At 41.7% G+C, this 20,638-nt stretch overlaps 2 protein-coding genes across 4 annotated transcripts in view; both read right to left on the bottom strand.

Moving 5' to 3' along the window:
- Positions 1-4,741, bottom strand: part of ass1 (argininosuccinate synthase 1) — a 38,423-nt gene extending 33,682 nt beyond the window's left edge. Inside the window, exons 1-5 of one of the 3 annotated variants that reach the window (XM_047373315.1) lie at positions 4,586-4,733; positions 4,216-4,342; positions 3,727-3,852; positions 816-884; positions 336-524 (exon numbers count right to left, since the gene is read on the bottom strand). In XM_047373315.1, coding sequence (XP_047229271.1) covers positions 336-524; positions 816-884; positions 3,727-3,828 — 360 coding nt within the window. In that variant the 5' untranslated portion in view covers positions 3,829-3,852; positions 4,216-4,342; positions 4,586-4,733. Of the gene's footprint in view, positions 1-335; positions 525-815; positions 885-3,726; positions 3,853-4,215; positions 4,343-4,585 lie in introns of all 3 variants that reach the window. The other 2 variants (XM_047373316.1, XM_047373314.1) reach the window with 2 other exon arrangements.
- Positions 4,742-8,887: 4,146 nt separating this feature from the next.
- Positions 8,888-20,457, bottom strand: surf4 (surfeit 4). Its single transcript, XM_047373020.1, has 6 exons — positions 20,233-20,457; positions 17,460-17,646; positions 16,101-16,177; positions 15,977-16,020; positions 12,617-12,803; positions 8,888-10,113 (listed from the first exon to the last, which is right to left on the bottom strand). Exons 1-6 carry the CDS (start codon positions 20,278-20,280, stop codon positions 9,847-9,849), a joined length of 810 nt encoding a protein of 269 aa, XP_047228976.1. The 5' UTR covers positions 20,281-20,457; the 3' UTR covers positions 8,888-9,846.
- Positions 20,458-20,638: the final 181 nt, after the last annotated feature.

The raw sequence follows: 20,638 nt of genomic DNA, 5'->3' as shown, positions 1-20,638 counted from the left end.
TAAGGAGCTCGAAACAAACTGCAAAAGCTTTAAAGATGTTGTTTTGTTTTATCTTCATACAAATCAGGGACATGGTAATCATGTGACTCATCTGGAGGGGCTCAACAATATTTATTCATATTTTAATCTGAAGAGCAAAGACTGATATCATTTCGATGCTGACTCATACAGAGAAGAGAAATGTGCCTTCACAGAAAACCTGTTTGCCAGTGAATGGATGACCTAATCACAGAAAACTAATCTTCTACATAGTTAATATTAAACGTTCCAAACATATGTCCCAAATAGTGCAGTGACCCAGTTATCTAGTTTGTTTTGAAAAAAATGCCTTCTACCTTTCCAGTGGCCCCATGGGACACAAATTGAGCCCCCTCTTTGCGTGCAATCTCAACCTGGCGACGTGCGATGCAGGGCCTCGCTATGGCCGTACCCAGAAGGTATCGGTCCTCATAGACAGCGCTTGCCTGAACCGACGGCCAGATGAAGTCCTCCACAAAGTCTCTGCGCAAGTCCTCAATAAAAACCTGGTCATGGATACAAAACAGGACTTTGATACTTTGATTTAATAATAAAATAGAAGTTTAATAGGTAGTTTATGATACACTGTGCTTCTTAGTAAAAAGGAAAAAGAAAATTGTGTTTGACATGAATGTGTACAAAATTTAACACATAAAAAACAAAATAAGATTGCAGATATTGATGCATCTGGAAAGATTTGACTCCTAAAAATATTATGGGATGACATGTGAAATGTGAAATAAAACCCTGAATTTGAATGAAACCGTAATAAACTACACGCTGTGAGTGTCTCTCACCTTCTTTGCGCCGAGGCTTTCTGCTTTCTTCCGGGCAGCTTCGAAATCTTCATCTTGTCCGATGTTGGCCTGGAATGAGATGATTAAGTTTAAAACTAAATTTTAGTAAACTAAATGAGTGCAATAAATAAAAATAAAATTCTAAATATGGCCCAGAGGCACAACAACACATTGAAAAAAAGCCTTAATATGTGCACCAAAATTGATTTAAAAGTGATATGTTCAAATGCGTAAAAACATGGGCTCTCGTGTCTGAGTACAAGTTAATTCTGACTACTTACTATTATTGTAATTCAAAACGCATCTTCAGAGGAAATATAACAAGATTTTAACCGCTGAAACCAAGCATGAACATGAATAAAGAGGCTGTCTTCCTCTAAACAAGAAAATGTAAACAGAAAAACATAGTAAATTTACAAAAAAGAAAAACAGAACAAGGGGGGAACCGTGAGGGACCGGTGCAAAGAAGATTGGGCGACAGACGAAGGTGGACACCTCGGCGGCCCGATCCCTGGATGCTTAGGCTGGCTCTAGGGACATGGAATGTCACCTCACTGGGGGGGAAGGAGTCTGAGCTTGTGTGGGAGGTCGGGTGATATCGATTAGAAATAGTCGGACTCACCTCCAAGCACAACGTGGGCTCTGGAACCCATCTCCTCAAGAAGGGCTGGACTCTCTTCTACTTTGGAGTGGTTCTACTGTGGAGTGGCCCACGGGGAGAGGCGGTGGGCTGGGGTGGGTTTGCATTTTGCCCCCCAGCTCAGCCGTCTCATGTTGGGGTTTACCCCAGTGGATGAGAGGGTCGCATCCCTGCGCCTTCGGGTTGGGGAGAGGTCTCTGACTGTCGTTTCGGCCTACGGGCCGGGAGGTAGTGCGGAGTACCCGGCCTTCTTGGCGTCCCTGTCGGGGGTGCTGGATAGTGCCCCTCCCGGGGACCCCACGTGAGAAACAACAGTGACACCTGGAGAGGCGTGATCGGGAGGAATGGCCTCCCCGATCTGAATCCGAGTGGTGTTTTGTTATTGGACTTCTGTGCTAGTCACGGATTGTCCATAATGAACACCATGTTCAAACATAAGGGTGTCCATCAGTACACTTGGCACCAGGACACCCTAGGCAGGAGGTCGATGATCGACTTTGTTGTCATATCATCAGACCTTCAGCCACATGTTTCGGACACTCGGGTGAAGAGAGGGGCTGAGCTGTCCACTGATCACCACCTGGTGATGAGTTGGAGCCGCTGGAGGAGGAGAAAGCTGGACAGACTTGGCAGGCCCAAGCACATAGTGAGGGTCTGCTGGGAACGCCTGGCAGAGCAATCAGCTAGGGATCTATTCAACTCCCACCTCCGGGAGACCTTTGACCAGATTCCGGGGAAAGTTGGAGACATAGAGTGGACCATGTTCTCCGCATCTATTGTCGATGCTGCTGCCCGTAGCTGCGGCCGTAAAGTCTGCAGTGCAATCCCCAAACCCGGTGGTGGACACTGGAAGTAAGCGACACTGTCAAGCTGAAGAAGGAGTCCTACCGGCTGTGGTTGGCTTGTGGGACTCCTGAGGTGGCTGACGGGTACCGTGAGGCCAAGCGTGCCACAGCCCAAGCTGCGGCAGAGGCAAAAACCCAGGCCTGGGAGGAGTTCGGTGAGGCAATGGAGAAGGACTACCGATTGAAGTGATTCTGGCAAACCGTCAGGCGCTGGGGACTCGGGGTTGGACTCTTTCATCACCCAGGCTGAAGTCACCGAGGTGGTTAAAAAGCTCTGCGGTGGCAGGGCTTCGGGGTTGGATGAGATCCGCCCTGAGTACCTCAGGTCTTTGGATGTTGTAGGGCTGTCATGGTTCTTCAACATTGCGTGGCGGTCGGGGACAGTGCCTCTGTACTGATAGACTGGGGTGGTGGTCCCCCTTCATAGGAAGGGTGACCAGAGGGTGTGTTTCAACTACAGAGGGATCACACTCCTCAGCCTCCCTGGTAAGACCTACAACAGGGTATTGGAGAGGAGAGTCTGGCTAAAAGTTGAACCTCGGCTTCGGGAGGAGCAGTGTGGTTTTCGTCCCGGCCTTGGAACACTGGACTCTGCAGGGTACTCAAGGGTTCATGGGAGTTTGCCCAACCAGTTTTGTGGACCTGGAGAAAACATTCGACTGTGTCCATCGTGGTGCCCTGTGGGGGGTGCTCCAGGAGTATGGAATTGGGGGCCCTTTATTAGGGACCATCTGGTCTCTGTACAAGCGGAGCAAGAGTTTGGTTCCCATTGCCGGCACTAAATCGGACATGTTCCCGGTGCATGTTGGACTCCAGCAGGGCTGCCCTTTGTCACCGGTCCTGTTCATAACTTTTATGGACAGGATTTCTAGGTGCAGCCAAGGGCCAGACAGGGTCTGGTTTGGGGACCAGTGGATTTCGTCTCTTCGTTTTGTGGATGACGTGGTCCTTTTCATTCAACTGTTACACTAATAGATTATATATTTTTCAGTTTTTTTATACCTGTTTGTTGTTACATAACATCGCGATAAATACACGTCCATTTATTCCTCAAGAGAGCAGGAGCTTAAAAGATTCGCCTTTCTGCACCCCCTGTCCTGCAGACCACCTCCTACCTCCGCTTTAGCAAACCACAAAACAAATGAGGGAAGTTCAGCAAGAAAATCTGCCCGCAATGCAGTTCAGTTACCCCGGGGGCAAACAATAAAGCCATCCAGATTTACCCTGACATAATAGAGACAAATCCTGTGATCGGAAATGATCAGTACTGTTGTTTTTTTTTGGAGCTGTGCCTATAGTCAACTCCTACATGCCGTGACAAAATGGATAAGCAGCAGACCGTAAAACCTCAGATACTTGACATGCAAAAGCAGCTGGCTGACAGCTAGGCCCGCTTTTTGTGCTCACACCTGTTGTAAAATCTTACCAAGTATGTAATGACATCGTAGCCCTGCTCTTTGAGCCACACCAGAATACAGGACGTGTCCAGTCCGCCGCTGTAGGCCAGAACCACAGTGCCTTTAGACATGATGAGGGATTTCGGAGTCAAAAGCTGCAAAACAACAACATAGAGGGGACAGAAAAAAATAAGTTACATTTGTCCAGATAATGTTAATATATAACGCATGTTAATTCTCTCAGTAGGCTAAAAATTGACAGGAAACTGTTGAGTCTGAACTGTGCACAGGCAATAGGTTTATTTGGATAGTAAACAAGTTGCTGTTGTTGTTAGAAATGGGATGTGTAACTAATTCAGCAAAAAAAAAACCTTTATAGCAAAAATAAGATATTAAATCAATGTCTTTGGATATTTTAGACAACCAAACGTAATTAGCTTTTAATTGATTTTTAGCACACTCAATCAAGCAATATAATTCTTCCTCATCCTACATTTTAGATGATACTGGAACATTACCTAAATTATGTTTAAAACTCCCAGTTGAATTGAGTGTGATCTTCAATCTTAAACTAGATCCAAAGGGAAGTGGTTGATGACATTTCCACAGGTGGTTTCATACAAAGAAAAGAAGCATCGTCTGTTACTGAGAAAGAAAACAAAAAACGTCTTCTTGTAATAAATGACAATATGTTTCAACTTTAGGGATGCTTTATGACCAATCTCATAGGATTAAACGTTAATGTAAAAAAAACCAAAAAAACGTATATCGGCTACTGGTTTTTCTGGTCGACACGTTCCAGCGTCAGCCATACTCGGCTGGACTAAAATCACAGGAGCAGCATTTGTATTCATAGCATATACAAGCACGCAATGAACGTGTACTTACAGCAGATTTCAGGAAAGAATGAAGAAATGGTTTTGGTCGGAGTGACTCGGTCGCAAACGGAAGTTACGAGGTGCAACAGCGCGTTTGGTTGACCCGCTGATTCTGGACCACTCTGAGATCCGTCAGTCGCGTAGACCTCGTGACGTCAAAGCAAGACGATTGGACACGGTAATAACTAGATTTCTCCTTCCTCGTCGTACTGTTTGTTTGCGTAGCTTTTACATCTTTAGTCTTTCTGAAACAAGTCCATAAGATCTAGTTTTATTTTTATATTATTAAAGTTTTGAATTTGTTGATTTCTCTTATCCTGATCATTCTACCAATGCAAAAAAAAAAAAAGCATGTTTTATTATCTTCCCCACAGTCACATTCCCCTATTTGGTGTTTCCCTATTAGAAATAAGGCGCAGTTTAGTCCAGTATGCACAGGTCTGAGCAGTGAAACCTCTCCTCCCTCCTGTTCCTTGTTGTTGTTCTCATGAGTATTTTGTCCATTTTTACACTCATCATATATGTGCTTCCTCCCCTACACTTTGGACACCTCTGCTTCCACCTAAATGCAGCAGCATTAGGTATACCTCTAACATTTACAACACCTGAGAGGAGGAAAGATATGTGGATAAACAGGAAAGCTGATACACCCTATTTTTTTTTTTACCGTTTTAGGAAGAACAGGTTCTTAACAAGAAAACCAAAAGATTTTTCACTCTTTCCCATCAAGTGTTCTCAACCATTTTTTACTTTGCTTACCCCAATTTCATCTTTAATCTTCTCCATCTCCAGGTCTTGAACCACTGGAATACCTGTAATCACTCCTTGTGTGATTACCCCCAATTCCTTTATCTCACCATGTTTTACAAATATTCTAAGTGTTATCCACTTTATTCTTCTGCTCTTCCATCCAAACTATGAATAGATCAATAGATTTCCATATATGAGAATGAACTTTTTTAATTCTCTCAACAGAACTAATGGGCTTAGTTGTACTCCCTCATCCTCCTTCCTAAATTTTAAGATTAATTTTTATTTCTTCCCTAACAAACTACATTAACTTCATCCGAACCATTTTATTCAAGGCTCTGAGTACCACTGTGTGTTCCCAGCAGATTTCCGTCCTCCTTTCTACTTCTCTCTCTTCTTGACCCTCTCCTACCATGAACCGGACACCAGTCACCTAAATCTCACCATCTTTGTTGTCCTCTACCTGAGACGCCATTGTACTCCAGTCACAAACCGGTTTTATGTCCAACTGCACTTCATCCATTACCTCCATAGAGATTGTTTCTGTTGTAAAATAATGTTGTAAATTAATACAATACCCAAATATTAGCTCTACTTAGTTTGATCTTATTTCTTTTAATTGGTTTTATGGTGTTTATGACACGTGAGTGTAGTATAGCTGAGCGGAAAGGTAGAAAGGACAAACTGGAGATTTCCTTTCACATCCTAGGGGACAGATGGTGGGGCTTTATCAGAAGATTGGAAAGAAATTACTTTTCAGATATTATTGTATTATAACCCTCAAGTGTTGTATAAAATTATTGATTCTGTGTTACATCCACAAACTCCTTGTGTTCAGTTCACACCTGCTATTTGTGGAAACTTTCTGCATTTCTTTGTAGAAAAGTCACTTCCACTGTGGCTCTGGTCACACCCACTGGTTGTGACCTGACAGTCTCCTTTTCATAGCCTGCTGTTTTTCACAGCTCTGAGTCCTGAGCCTGTCCTTTTTAGAAGAGATTATCTGAAGCCCTCCGGTTCTCTCCGAGACTGTATTTCTTTCTCTTTTCAAGGAGCTGATGCAAACAGTAGGGTCTTCAGTCTTGGCCATTATTAACAGCAGTCCACCTTCAGCAGTGGTCCCACCAGTTTTTAAAGATGAGGTGGTCCAGGCTGTGCTGAAAAAAACCTGGTCTGGATACTGCAGTTCTTAGTAATTTCAGACGTATGTCAAAACAGCCTTTTATATCAAAGATTCTGAAGATCATGTACCTAGCTAATACCATTTTTTTTAATGAAAAATATTCTCACTCTAGAATGATCTGTCGCTGGACATAAGCTCTACCTGGCCATTTTTAAATATCTTTTAAAACACATCTTTTCTCTTTGGCCTTTAATACTTAGTGGGGTGTTGGTTTTATGCTGGTCTTATGTTGGTCTTATAGTTGTTATGCTGGTTTTATGTCCACGTTTGGTTCTGCTGTTATCTATATTTTGCTTTTATCTGTACAGCACTTTGGCATCTGTGTTTGTTTTTAAGTTTTCAATCGGTCACCTTTTCTGTTTTTGACCTGTTATCAATATGATTCCAGATTTAAAATTGGTGGGCGGCTTCGATCTTTATTGTTTATCTAAGAGTCATAAACAAGCCAAATAAGTAGTCGTTATTATTCTGCTCTATCAAAGTATGTCTCACAACTCCTTTTTTTCACTTCTAAATCTCGTACTAACCAGATCTTGTTACACCCCTAAATATAGCTGAAGATGTTAAATATTTTAAATTCCTGTAGCCATCGTTTGGCTTGCTAAACAAGCTTTACACACGATCACAAACACCTTCACCAGCCACACAAAAATATCATTAAATGTTCTTGTCATTGTCCAGGTGTCGTTGGGTTGCAAGCTTTATTTTCTTGTCCTTTTCTAGTTCCTCATTCCCTCCATACCCGTGCTGCGGATTTCCCGTTGAGATCGGAGTCTTCCTGGCAGTGCTGCTTCTCTCACCTCCAAAGCATCTTCTAATCAATTAGGACTTTGCTATATTAGAAGGACAGCGGGAATCTGAGTCCTTGCTAGATTGTCTGGCTATGGCTGCAATAATCTAGCCTCACTACTCATTGTGTTTTAAAGGATTCTTAGATACTTTACCAGAGCAGTCCGCTGGAGCTATTCACTTATTACTTCCTGATTAGTTTTTGGATTGTATAAGTGAAGGCACAAAAGATTCTGATGAAATTAGATTGTAAGGATCAGCCAAATAAAGAAGAGCAAAAATTGTGTGGTTAAAAAAAAACAACTCAAGGATACTAGACAAAACTAGTTGAGCACAAAAATAACCCCACATGAAGAACACTCTAATTTGGATATAAGCTGGAACAGAGGAAGACCAGGGATGAATATGAAAATAATTACACTTCCAAGGAGCTGGTTTGTGTAGAACAAACACTAGGTTAGAGATTATTAATCAAAAAAGCAGCCAAGAGGCCCTTGGTAACTCTTGAGGCGCTGCCAAGATCTGCAGCTCAGGTGGGATATGTTGACAGAGAACTATTGGCTGTGCACTCTAGATATCTGTTCTCTCCCAAACACTGGCAAGAACTATTGTTTAAAAAGAACCCATAAAATGGCTCATTTGGGGTTACCTACAAGTCACATTCAAAATACAACCTAGATGCAAAATGTTGTGTGGCAGAAAACTAACATGGCACATCATCCCCACTGTGATACATGGTGGTGGCAGTATCATGCCGTTAGAAACAGGCTGGTCAGAGCTGATAAAAACATAGATGGAGCTATGACTGAGTTTGAGATGTTTCTGCAAAGGTGGTTGGGACAAAGAAAATCATGGAGAAGTCTGGTTCATTTGACCAAAATAAGTCTCCACATTTGACTTCATCAAAGCTGAATAATATAAAAACTTTGTTGACACAAGTAACCAATAAGATCATATAACAAGCAAAGATAAAATCCTCACCAGGTACCATTTTTGTTTCTGCAAGCTGATGCTGAAAGAAAAACGGATGGCAAATGTAGTTGCTAAAGACATCAATCAGGGACTCATCACACCGTATGTACTGTTGACTTATGCTTAATACCATTTCCTAAAGACAATCATATCTAGCTCCACAGTTATCTTTTAAGATTGAGATGCTGATGTTTTTCATTAGATCTGCAGAAATTTGAAGGTCATTTATGAGACTGCAATGTTATCAGAAAAAATTAGAAAGTATTGATTTATACTTCCTAATATTCCTAGTATTTAGATTTTATTTTTATCAAATCAACTTATCCAGAACCATTGTTTGCAATCTAAAACCCACCAGTATTACACCTGACTGTATCTGATGCTTCTACAAATGTGAAAAAAAAAAAAATATATATATATATATATATACTGCTATCAGTTTACCAGCATTTACCAATTTGATCCAGTAGAGGTCAGCATTTATCTGACACAGATCTTTTAGTTTATTACAGTCGTCAGATGAGGTTTTTAAACTAATAACCACATTGTGTGGTTTATTTGTGGATAAGCTAAAACTCTCTGGCTTCTAATAAAAAAAACGTTAGCTTGGACCGAGTATTTGTATTTCTGAATATTTATTTTTTTTGCCATGAGCTTCCAAAATAAAAATAAAAACCATCAAAAATACAATATAAATTTCTTAAAATCAAAACACTCAAAACTTTTTTAAATTTTCTCACAGGGTAAGAAACACTGAGCAAAGACAGGGTCTGCATGGCAAGTGACCGAGCTCAGTCTTCTTTGCTGTTCTACATCTCAGAATATGAGGTTTCACAAACGTCCAGCCGCCCTCCCCGTCCTTATAATTAACCTTAGAAATCATACACAGTTCACTAGTGATGCATTTGTCAATGACGCACGGTAGAAAGTCCCCGCTGAGTTCATAGCCGTGCTGACGTTTTTCAACAGATGTCTGCATATAATGTACACTTTGCCTTTTCCACACAAACAGCTGGCAGTGAGACGAGGCTGAATGTGTACAACGTAAAAGAAACTGTAGTGCTGGAAATTGGATAAAATAAAAAAATATATAAAAAACGGGGGAGACATGGCGAGTCAAGCCTTGATGCAGAGTCTCTCACACTTCAAACTGCAATAGTTAAATTTGACAAGAAACAAGACCTGGCATCGATGGGGTAACCAAACGGCTGGACCCATTTAATCTGCCCGTTTATTTAGAAAATATCAGTGTTGATTTATGATCATTTATGACATAACACCTGCAAAATACAATGAATTGTTTTTATTCTTCTAAACATAGAACAACCAATCATTTAATCGTTTCTTTTGCTGCACTTAAAAAAAAAAAAACAACAGGCATTTTTATTCTTACACACATTGAAGGCTAGGGTTTCGAAAAAAAAAAAAAAAGATAGAAGAACAATTGTCCACTGATGGTTGAGGTGTTTCCCCCACAACAAGGTGTGTATCCTGTGGGCAGAACGGCCAGAGAGGGAAGGTCTCTGTGTCCTGTGGTGGAGGGGCGTCAGATGCGCTGCGTGATTCTCTCGCTTTACCTACCACTCTTTCTTCTTCTCATCCATCGATACTCCGCCGGGGCCGAGCGCCACCACCAGCAGCAGGCCACCGATGACCGAGGTGGTCTGGAAGAAGTCATACTTGAGGAAGTCGTGCATGGGCTTGTAGGCGGGGATGGTCCAGAAAGCGTTGAAGTACACGTTGATGGCAAAGAGCCACACGACGAGGGTCAGGGCTGCCAGTTTGGTTTTGAAGCCGATGGCCACCAGAATAATTAAAGCAGTCCCCACCATGTTCTGCAGGATCTGTGGAAAAACAAGAAGAGTTAAGCATAAGGAACACCAGATTAGATGGTTTTGGGATTGTCTGTCTCAAATATTTTCATCTTTATTCTGTTGTGGTCAGATTGACACAGGAGCTCAAACAAGGTTTACAGCAACAGATGAGAACCAACTAAATCCCTCTTTTTTTCTTATAAAAACAGTCCAAGGTATTTGAAAAACAAAGCAAAATGGTTCTGATGAGCAGCTGGTTGTGGTGACACTGACCCCGACCCAAATAAGCAGCAGCAAAATACAGAAACAAAAATAAATTTTTCCAGCAGTTTTAGTGGCATTCTGTACATCCGAGTACAAAATCTTTACCAAGTTGGGTTTCATTAGCTATATGAGCCACTATTCAAGAAACATAATGTTGAAATTGGCATCTAATTTAGCAGTGTTCTAAATTAGATGCTTGGACACACTTAGATCAGCTCTGTTTCATACTCTTCACCAGTTGAACTTTTAAAGTTTAAAAACTAATCGTATGCTTGCATTTATCTATGGATTTTCTGTCTGTAATTTAAAAACAAACAATAAATGACAACAGAGAAAAAATGTGATAAATTAAACAAAGGATGTCATTTAAACATGGAGCAATGTAAAAGCTCTTAAAGTTTTTAGATTTTAACCTTCTCTATAACTGAGTAAAAAAGTCCTGAAACGCAAAGTTTCTCTTTTCTCCTACTTATCTATATGTGGAAAATCGTAATCAATTATTACACTTTTCAGACAAATGCAGATGACGCAACTAGTTTTCTGTTGTATATTTAATATAATTGCACATAAAATCTCTTACTTTGAGGTTTACCCTGTATAACATGTGTAATTCAGTTTAACTTTGCAGACAGATTTAGACGTTGTTTTACAACGAATATGCAGAAAATTTTCATGAAAGCAGGAATATACAGTATCTATAATAAAGCTGACAACTGATAGAAAGTTTTGGATATTTTAGCATGTTAAGACTAAATTACTAATTTAGTCATTTAAATAAATAAACGCCAATGTTATGACGCAGCCAAGGGCCGGAGGGGGTCTGGTTTGGGGACCAGAGGATTTCGTCTCTTCTTTTTCCAGATGACGTGGTCCTGCTGGCCCCCTCTAGCCAAGACCTACAGCATGCGCTGAGGCGGTTCGCAACCGAGTGTGAAGCGGCTGGGATGAAGATCAGCTCCTCCAAGTCCGAGGCCATGGTACTCGACCAGAAAAGGGTGGCTTGTCCTCTTCAGGTTGGAGGGGAGTTCCTGCCTCAAGTGGAGGACTTTAAGTATCTCTGGGTCTTGTTCACGAGTGAGGGAAGAATGGAGCGGGAGATCGACAGACGGATCGGTGCAGCTGCCACAGTAATGGGGGCACTTTGCCGGTCCGTTGTGGTGAAGAGAGAGCTGAGCCGAAAAGCAAAGCTCTCAATTTACTGGTCGGTCTACGTTCCTACCCTCACCTATGGCCATGAACCTTGGGTCATGACTGAAAGAACGAGATCCCGGATACAAGCGGCTGAAATGAGCTTCCTCCGTAGGGTGGCCGGGCACTTCCTTAGAGATAGGGTGAGGAGCTTGGCCATCCGGGAGGGGCTCGGAGTAGAGCCGCTGCTCCTCCACATCGAGAGGAGCCAGTTGAGGTGGCTCGGGCATCTATACCGGATGCCTCCTGGACGCCTTCTTCGGGAGGTGTTCCAGGCACGTCCCACCGGGAGGAGGCCCAGGGGACGGCCCAGGACACGCTGGAGGGACTATGTCTCTCGGCTGGCCTGGAAAGAGGGACGTCTGGGCGTCTCTGCTGAGTCTGCTGCCTCTGTGACCTGGTCCCGGATAAGCGGAAGACGACGAGTACGAGTTATAAACTATAGGCCTTACATTGGTCTAACATTTTTAAGTGGATATTCTACCTTTTTGAATGTTTTGATGCTGGATGCTCCTGGAAACTCAAACATTTTACACTCAAACTGAAGGTCTATGATCATTTGGACAGCGCTTACCTTTCACCTTGTTGAATTCAGTCTACGTCATTAAAGTTAACGAATAACACAAACCAAAGCCCTTATATGTTAAATCACAATAAAAAGTTTTTTAAATCGTTCCTCTCCAGGTCTGTTCCATGGAGGTCATTTTAAACTGTCAGAACGAGCGTGGGAGTACTTCAACCTAATAGGAAGTTTTGCTTTGGTTCATGTTTTACAGATAAGTATGAATACTGGAAGATGTGGAATACTCGCCAAATAGTTACAACCTGCCATTTCAAGTCAAAATATCTGCTTTGAAAATGATCTATTTGTATGTGTTAACCCATTTTACACTGGAAAACAAAACTTCACCTTAAATCCCATTGTGATATATTAATAGATTTAGACAACATTAAACTTAGTGGGATTTCTAAATGTTGAATACTTTGCATCATTATCCTGGTATTTCTCTGCCTAATTAAATATGGTGAAACCAGCAGGAGGCTTGATGGTGTAATCAGGTGCTGCCACGTGAGAACTTACAGAGAAGAAGCTGGAATCAAAGTGCAGCAGAGTCATGAACATGAGCACCAGCAGCACTCGGCCGCCAAGCTGCATGTACTGCTTCGGCGAACTCTCTCCCATAGAGGGGACACCAGCAAACATGCTCTTTCCCTCCGAACGAGACTCCGCCAGCAGCAGGAGCAGACCACCTCCGAGGGCCAGGTTTCTACGGGGGGGGGGGGGGGGGGGAGAAAAATATTGTTGCCGTTGGACAAAGTCACAGTGTCAAACTAACCATTGGACCATCATCTCATTACAGTCTGAAACAAGTCTTAATGATGCTGCAATCGTTTCTTTCTATTTAACAAAAGTGTAGTTTAATGGTTTATGCTGCTATTTTCTGCCCGCCAGCTTGGTGATTAGATGACTCATCTGATACTTTACGACCTGACTTTATCCAGGCAGCACATGAATTATAGCATATGCAAACAGAAAGACTCAGACAGCACTAAAGGTGTCTTTACACACTGGATGATTCATCCAGCTTATCACCATCTAAATAAACAAATCCTGACTAGGCACTGATTACATGTTGGGCGGTAATGCAGAAACGTGACAACGCTTAACAACAAGAATTATACCATATATACATTTATATACCATTATATAAACAGCTTTAAATGCTCTTTTTGTTTATTGAAGAGTAACACATTGAGACTAAAAACCTGGTAACTGCTGGTTAATTAGTTGGGCTATCTGCTGTGCTAGCCATGCTGTTCATAGATTGCCAACTTTAATTTCAAAACAGGATTATCCAAATAGGAGAGGTGAGTGGCACTCCTTTAGTTTCCACACTGTGACTGTCGTGGTGTGGGAAAATTCAGAAGCAAGTAAATTGTAAGAATGTATTATTTTTCTTATAATGGCCTTCTTTAAGCCAGCTGACTGGCAGTGTCTTGAAACATGTGGGAGGGGAAGGGGTGCAAAACTATGTTCCATCTATCTGGAGGAAACTCGAACACCTCAACACTTTCCGACAAGTCCTTAAAAGCCCTCTAAACCTCACAAACTTTCTAAAGCCTTGTCACAGGCTGTGTGCTTTGGCTTAATGTGCTGCTGAAAAATGAGCCGTCACCCTAGTCTGAGGCCAAGAGCGCTCTGGAGTTAGTTTCTGTCCAGGATGTCTCTGTACATTGCTGCATTCATCTTTCCCTCTATCCCGACTAGTCTGCCAGTTCCTGCTGCTGAAAAACGTCTCCCATAGCATGATGCTGCCGCCACCATGCTTCACTGCAGGGATGGTATTGGTCTCGTGATAACTGATGCCTGGTTCCCTCCCAACATAATGCCTGCTATTCAAACCAAAGAGTTAAATTTTTGTCTCATCAGACCAGATATTTTTGTTTCTCATGGTAAATGGTCTGAACTTGTATGACGCTTTATCAAGTCCCTAGAGACCTCGTGGTCTGAAAGTCCTTTGGGTGCCCTTTGGTAAACTCCAGACTGGCTGCTGTGTGCCTTTTATTAGGGGTGCCTTTCATCTGACCACTGTACTATACAGGCCTGATTGATGGATTGATGCAGAGATGCTTTTCCTACAGGTCATAAACAAACGACCTGAAATTGCTAACGTTGACCAGACTCCGATGTGCTACTCCGTTCACCACAGCGACCAAGGGAAAGATGTCTGTGCAACAAATTGAAGAGTTTCACAGAGAGGTTGCAGCAAATATGGGGAAGACTTTTCACAGTATATGCTGCAACCTTTCTGTGGTACTACAGGGGTTTGACAATGAAACTGAAACACCTGGCTTTAGACCACAATAATTTATTAGTATGGTGTAGGGCCTCCTTTTGTGGCCAATACAGCGTCAATTCGTCTTGGGAATGACATATACAAGTCCTGTACAGTGGTCAGAGGGATTTTAAGCCATTCTTCTTGCAGGATAGTGGCCAGGTCACTACGTGATACTGGTGGAGGAAAATGTTTCCTGACTCGCTCCTCCAAAACACCCAAAGTGGCTCAATAATATTTAGATCTGGTGACTGTGCAGGCCATGGGAGATGTTCAACTTTACTTTCATGTTCATCAAACCAATCTTTCACCAGTCTTGCTGTGTGTATTGGTGCATTGTCATCCTGATACACGGCACCGCCTTCAGGATACAATGTTTGAACCATTGGATGCACATGGTCCTCAAGAATGGTTCGGTAGTCCTTGGCAGTGACGCGCCCATCTAGCACAAGTATCGGGCCAAGGGAATGCCATGATATGGCAGCCCAAACCATCACTGATCCACCCTCATGCTTCACTCTGGGCATGCAACAGTCTGGGTGGTACGCTTCTTTGGGGCTTCTCCACACCGTAACTCTCCCGGATGTGGGGAAAACAGTAAAGGTGGACTCATCAGAGAACAATACATGTTTCACATTGTCCACAGCCCAAGATTTGCGCTCTATGCTCCATTGAAACTGACGTTTGGCATTGGCATGAGTGACCAAAGGTTTGGCTAAAGCAGCCCGGCCGTGTATATTGACCCTGTGGAGCTCCCGACGGACAGTTCTGGTGGAAACAGGAGAGTTGAGGTGCACATTTAATTCTGCCGTGATTTGGGCAGCCATGGTTTTATGTTTTTTGGATACAATCCGGGTTAGCACCCGACATCCCTTTCAGACAGCTTCCTCTTGCGTCCACAGTTAATCCTGTTGGATGTGGTTCGTCCTTCTTGGTGGTATGCTGACATTACCCTGGATACCGTGGCTCTTGATACATCACAAAGACTTGCTGTCTTGGTCACAGATGCGCCAGCAAGACGTGCACCAACAATTTGTCCTCTTTTGAACTCTGGTATGTCACCCATAATGTTGTGTGCATTTCAATATTTTGAGCCAAACTGTGCTCTTACCCTGCTAATTGAACCTTCACACTCTGCTCTTACTGGTGCAATGTGCAATCAATGAAGACTGGCTACCAGGCTGGTCCAATTTAGCCCTGAAACCTCCCACACTAAAATGACAGGTGTTTCAGTTTCATTGTCCAACCCCTGTATTTGACCCAGAAAGAACTCTGGTTAGCTAGCTCATTTAAAACAATGTAAACGTTTTTGATCCCAACTCTTAAAAGAATCGGAATCCTTAGGAAATTGATTTGAAATGAGGAATCAGAACCGGAATCGTTTAAATTCAAATGATGCCCAACCCTACTGACTTCGGTCAAACACAAGCACGTGCTAATCTAATTTTGCGTGGACTGTCTCAAAACTTTCAGGCTTATTGTTATTTTGACTTGAATGAGTGACCCGACATACAAACCTGATACAGTCTAAAACAGAGTAATGGAAAATCTGGAGTACATTCAGTTTAAGATTATTGTACTATGAATAGTTAAATGACACCTACCTCATCAAAAACTTGAGGTCCCATAAAATGCTGTATGCAACAGTCTGGTGGAAGGCAAAAATACATTAAACACAATCATACTTTAAGCATTATTTAAAAACACCTATGATAAAGGTGTTCTTACCTGTAATGCTATGATGCCAAATAACCCAAAGCAGGCGTACTGTACAAAATTTCTACTGAGAATGAGGACACAACCACCTGTTAGGACAAAGGGCACAAAAGACAAGTTACACCCACTTCCATGACAGCAAAGGTTTTTCAAAAGGGCTTTTGTGTTAAAAATATACTTTCAGAGCAATAACCGGAATAAACAGAACTGTCAATTAAGGCCAGACCTTTTGTAATAACCACCTTTCTAAACAGCCACTTTGGTAAATAACAGCTTTCAGCCACATTGCCATTTCAGTTCAATTTGATTCGGTTTTAGTAAGAAGACAGACTAATGAGGCTGTGTGTGTAGACCCGCAAAATAAGGAAATTTGCCATCTCATACGGTAGACAGAATATCAGGCAGCAAAGGTCCAATATCATCTGCTGGTTACATTAAAGTCTGTCTTAAAAAGATATTTGGATCAAGATCCCTTCAAAAAAATTAAAAAAAAATAAATCAAAGAGCCTCGGCCAACCATAAAATAACCCGATTTGTTTTTTTAGGTGGAAGGCAGAAGGCACCCCAGTTAAATAACTGAATTTATTTTTGTATGTACTGTATATTATACTTTTTTTCTTATGTAACAGGTATGTTGTTTTTCTCTTCTTGAATGTCTTTGTTTTTTTTAGTTTTTATCTTGTAAAGTACTTGAATTCTGTTTTTGAAAGGTGCTACAGAAATAAAGTTATATATTGCTATGCTTTCAATCAATCCCCTATAAAGCACATGGAGGTGAGAGAATCAGAATCCCTTTATGTAGATAATTATGTTGAATATAAAGAAATTTCTCTGGATTGGAAAAGCATTTATTCACCCACTATCGTGGCAGATCTGTAAATTCCTTAGTTTCCTTCACCAAGTCTGTATAATATAAACCCAGAGATTTTTGGTTTTTTTCTCACTATATTGTGCAGTCTGTAAGTAAAATGAGGATAACGGTGCGGCGCTGATGGTGTAGGGGTTAAAGCGCGCGACCACATACAGAGGCTACAGTCCTCGAAGCGGCCGTCCCGGGTTTGTGTCTTGGACCCGCCGACATTTGCCAAATGTCTCCCCCTCTCTCTACCCCTCTTTCCTGTCTGCCTACTGTCAAAAAAATTTAAAATAAAAAGGCCACTAGTGCCGAAAAAATATCTTTAAAATGAGGATAACAAATATTTTACCACACTTCCTCATTTCACTTATTTCTTCATCTCACTGAACTGCCGTTTACATCCAGGGTAGCAATTAGATAAAAATAATAACTTCAGTGTAATTTGACTTGCTTTTCTGCTTCATTATTTACATAACACTCTTTGACACCACCGCACGCTGCCTCCTGGCACTCACCGAGCTGTCCGAGGAGGTTAAGCAGCACAAAGCATGTAGCCAGGAAGTAGCCACAATTCCAGGTGGCCTCGATGTAGTCTCTCTGCTCATTCCACTGGAACCACATGCGGATCCCGTCTTCGAGGAACGTGCTGATGAGACACAGGCGTGCCAGGTGGGGCAGGTACTGTTTGGTCACCCGCAGAAACTGGAGAGGACAAGTATTGAAAGCATGAAAATGAGGGGAAACGTACAACTGCCTAGCAGCGTATTGTGTCTGTAGAGGTCTAGAATGAGATTCTAAACATTTACAGTGTCTCAGTGATTCTATTCTGGCATGATGGGAGAAAAACAGAGAAACGTTTTGATTGATGTGGGATTTTGGGACCATTTGTCTCGTCTAACATGCCCCACTCCTCACTTTACCAACCTTGTACTTACCATGCTCCCATTTCTAATTATTTCACCTGAATTAAAATAATCTTCATTTTGTAATATTATATGCAAACAGGGCCAATCAAAAGCTTTGACATACCTGTCAATTACTTCTAGAACAGAATAGCAGATTGCAAATTGTAATTGTTTTATTGATGCTTAAACAGTTACAATAAGAGAGGTTGTAGAGTTTAAACTTGTTGCTTTCTTATGTTCAAACCAAACCTTGGGGGCCAAGTTAGAAAATTATATAAAGTATACCAGATGTTTTAGCAAAAACAAAGAGAAGAAAGCACATTTTTAAAGCTCAATATTAAGACAGATTCAGTACTAGCATAGTGATGATGCAATGCTTGATGCCATTTTCACAGTCCTTAGAAACAGCCATGTTGTTTCTAGTTCATTGTGTGATTGTGATCAAATTTAAAAAGGATTTTGTGATTTTTTAGTGGCATTTTATTTACCTTTTATTTTTGAAAAGTAGGACAGCACTGAAAAAATAGAACATAATTTGCCTAAGGCTTGTAGGTTGTAACCCAGAATTCATAGAATAATGAATTATGCCGCTCCAGGGGCTGATTCGGCGCATGCTGACCGCTGAAACAAAGGTCACAACGCCACAGAACAGCACCAACGCTGCTCTGGCTAACCTTAGCATTGTCACATCAAAAAAAAAAGAAAAAAAAAAAGTGAAAAAACAGGAAGAAAGGACAAACAAAACCCCTTAACCTAGAGACCACTTCTGGATCTGCTTGTAGGAAATATGCCTGCTGCCTTTGTGGTGAATTTTCACTGTTTTAGTTTAAATCTTTAAAAAATATATATTACGTTGGTCTCCCGTCTTAGCATCAGTAATAATCATTAGCAGGCAAACAAACGTCTAATTGAGAAATAAGAAGAAACTGCTGTTGAGGTCTTTTCCTTCTAATCGTTCTACCGTAACTGACCACAACACAGTCACCTCAGACATCCAAGAAGGACAAAATAAATAAAATAAATATACCAAGGCGAGAGTAAAGCTGTCAGATTTAATCCCAACACAATAAGACAAGTCAGGTTCTATGCACCATCTTTTGACAGTGTTGTGAACGAATATTAACAAAAGAAAACCCCTGCTCTAGGCTAAACTGTAGTTCAAATGAACAAAAGTATTCAGATACTACTCAGCAGAGCTGCAGTGACCTGCCCCCTGATCCGCCCAGCCAACAGTCCACATCAGCACTGTCAGGCCTCAGCGACCTATCAACATCCACCAACTCCCACTAGCACCGCTGTCAGGGACATGAATGGGCGAAGCTAGAGCCAATCCGAACAGGCCCAAGGTTGTTGCAACAGCCTAGAAATAGACAACTCTGAAGTGTTATGTCTGAGTAAAATCCTGGCTTGGTACCCATTATGTAAGGCATGTACCCTCAAAATGAACTTATGAAACAAACATATTTTATATATACTTTCTGTACCTTTTCATGTTATTTTTTTTATACAATCTATAGCACTTGTGACAGGGCCATACACAATCAGGAGTAATTAAATTAGAGAGGAAATACATTGCATTTGACTGAGTTTACACATCTGCTGCAAACTTTCAAAAAAGTTATCTCCAAATCTTACCGTTACCCACACTACAACCTGAAGGGAAATTGAACACATTATCCATTCTCTTAAGTATCATTGAAAGCTAAAGCCAAACCCTGATCTTAATATTAGTAATGCTTTGACTAGTTATTCCACCTGAAGCATTAAACTAACACCAGGCATTTAAACTCAGCTGTAGCTTACAGTAAAGTTTAACAGCCAGTTTATGTAGAGGCAGAATGAAAGGCCACATGCACATGCTGAATATAATTAATATTTCATAGTCTATTAATGAACAAGTAAGCACAACTATGCATTTAATGTGCTTACAGAGATTAAGGCAGAAATAAGGTGTTGACTAACACTTGTGAGATAATCCAAGTGGTTTTACAACTACATACTGGTACTCTGTGTTGACTAACAGTGACACTCTAAAATAACTCAATAATATTACAAACTAACTAAAGAGAAGGCAGTAAACAGCTAACCAACTGTTAACTAAATCAACAAATGCCACCTTCATCTGGTCAGTGTCTTTATAATGCTATCAAATGAGACACATGACAGCAGGCATTCCTAAATTGTTTCATTATTCCAGTTAAAACATAAGTACAATTCTTCGGTTTATTTAAGGCCATGTTGATGGCTGTGAAAATGTTTAAGAGAGAAAAACGAAAGCTGCGAAATGTTTAAGGAAACGCTCTAGAGCCTCACTTCATTCACATGAAAACTAGTTAGCAGCTAACATGCTAACAGCAGCTAGCATGCTAGTAATGAAAGTTACCTGGTCTGCCACGTCTTCGGCTTTGTTCATAAGGTCTTCCTGCCCCATTTTCCTCCAATATCACAGTTGTGTTTTTTTTTAAAAACTGCGCAAACAATGTAAAAGAGTCCTGGATATGTTTTCGCAGCCTGCGTTCCTCCCTCCGTTATTTAGTTGCAGATTTCCCGACAGCCTCGGACGGACACAGAAAAGGCCGCCTCCGCCCCACAATGCGCCGCGATTTGACGAGGAGCCCCCCTGCATGGTACTGCAACCGCCGTATGCCACGTAGGCTGAACCGGGCAGGGGCTTCACAACGCCGCCCGGCATTGTTTTCGTGTAAACAGGTACATAAAGTAAACAAGGCAACAACCCCACGTACATTTAACGGAGAGGTTGTTTCACGTAGAACAGTAATAAAAGAAAA

This window comes from Girardinichthys multiradiatus, chromosome 8 (assembly GCF_021462225.1).
Source record: "Girardinichthys multiradiatus isolate DD_20200921_A chromosome 8, DD_fGirMul_XY1, whole genome shotgun sequence".
Classification (NCBI taxonomy): domain Eukaryota; kingdom Metazoa; phylum Chordata; class Actinopteri; order Cyprinodontiformes; family Goodeidae; genus Girardinichthys; species Girardinichthys multiradiatus.
This window is presented reverse-complemented; position numbering and strand designations above follow the sequence as displayed.

Excerpts from the sequence above, each read along its gene's own strand:
- surf4 (XM_047373020.1), bottom strand. The coding sequence starts at position 20,280 with ATGGGGCAGGAAGACCTTATGAACAAAGCCGAAGACGTGGCAGACCAG. Across the intron at positions 17,647-20,232 it reads CCGAAGACGTGGCAGACCAG|TTTCTGCGGGTGACCAAACA; the intron begins GTAACTTTCATT and ends TGTCCTCTCCAG. Across the intron at positions 12,804-15,976 it reads GACCTCAAGTTTTTGATGAG|AAACCTGGCCCTCGGAGGTG; the intron begins GTAGGTGTCATT and ends CCCCCCCCGTAG.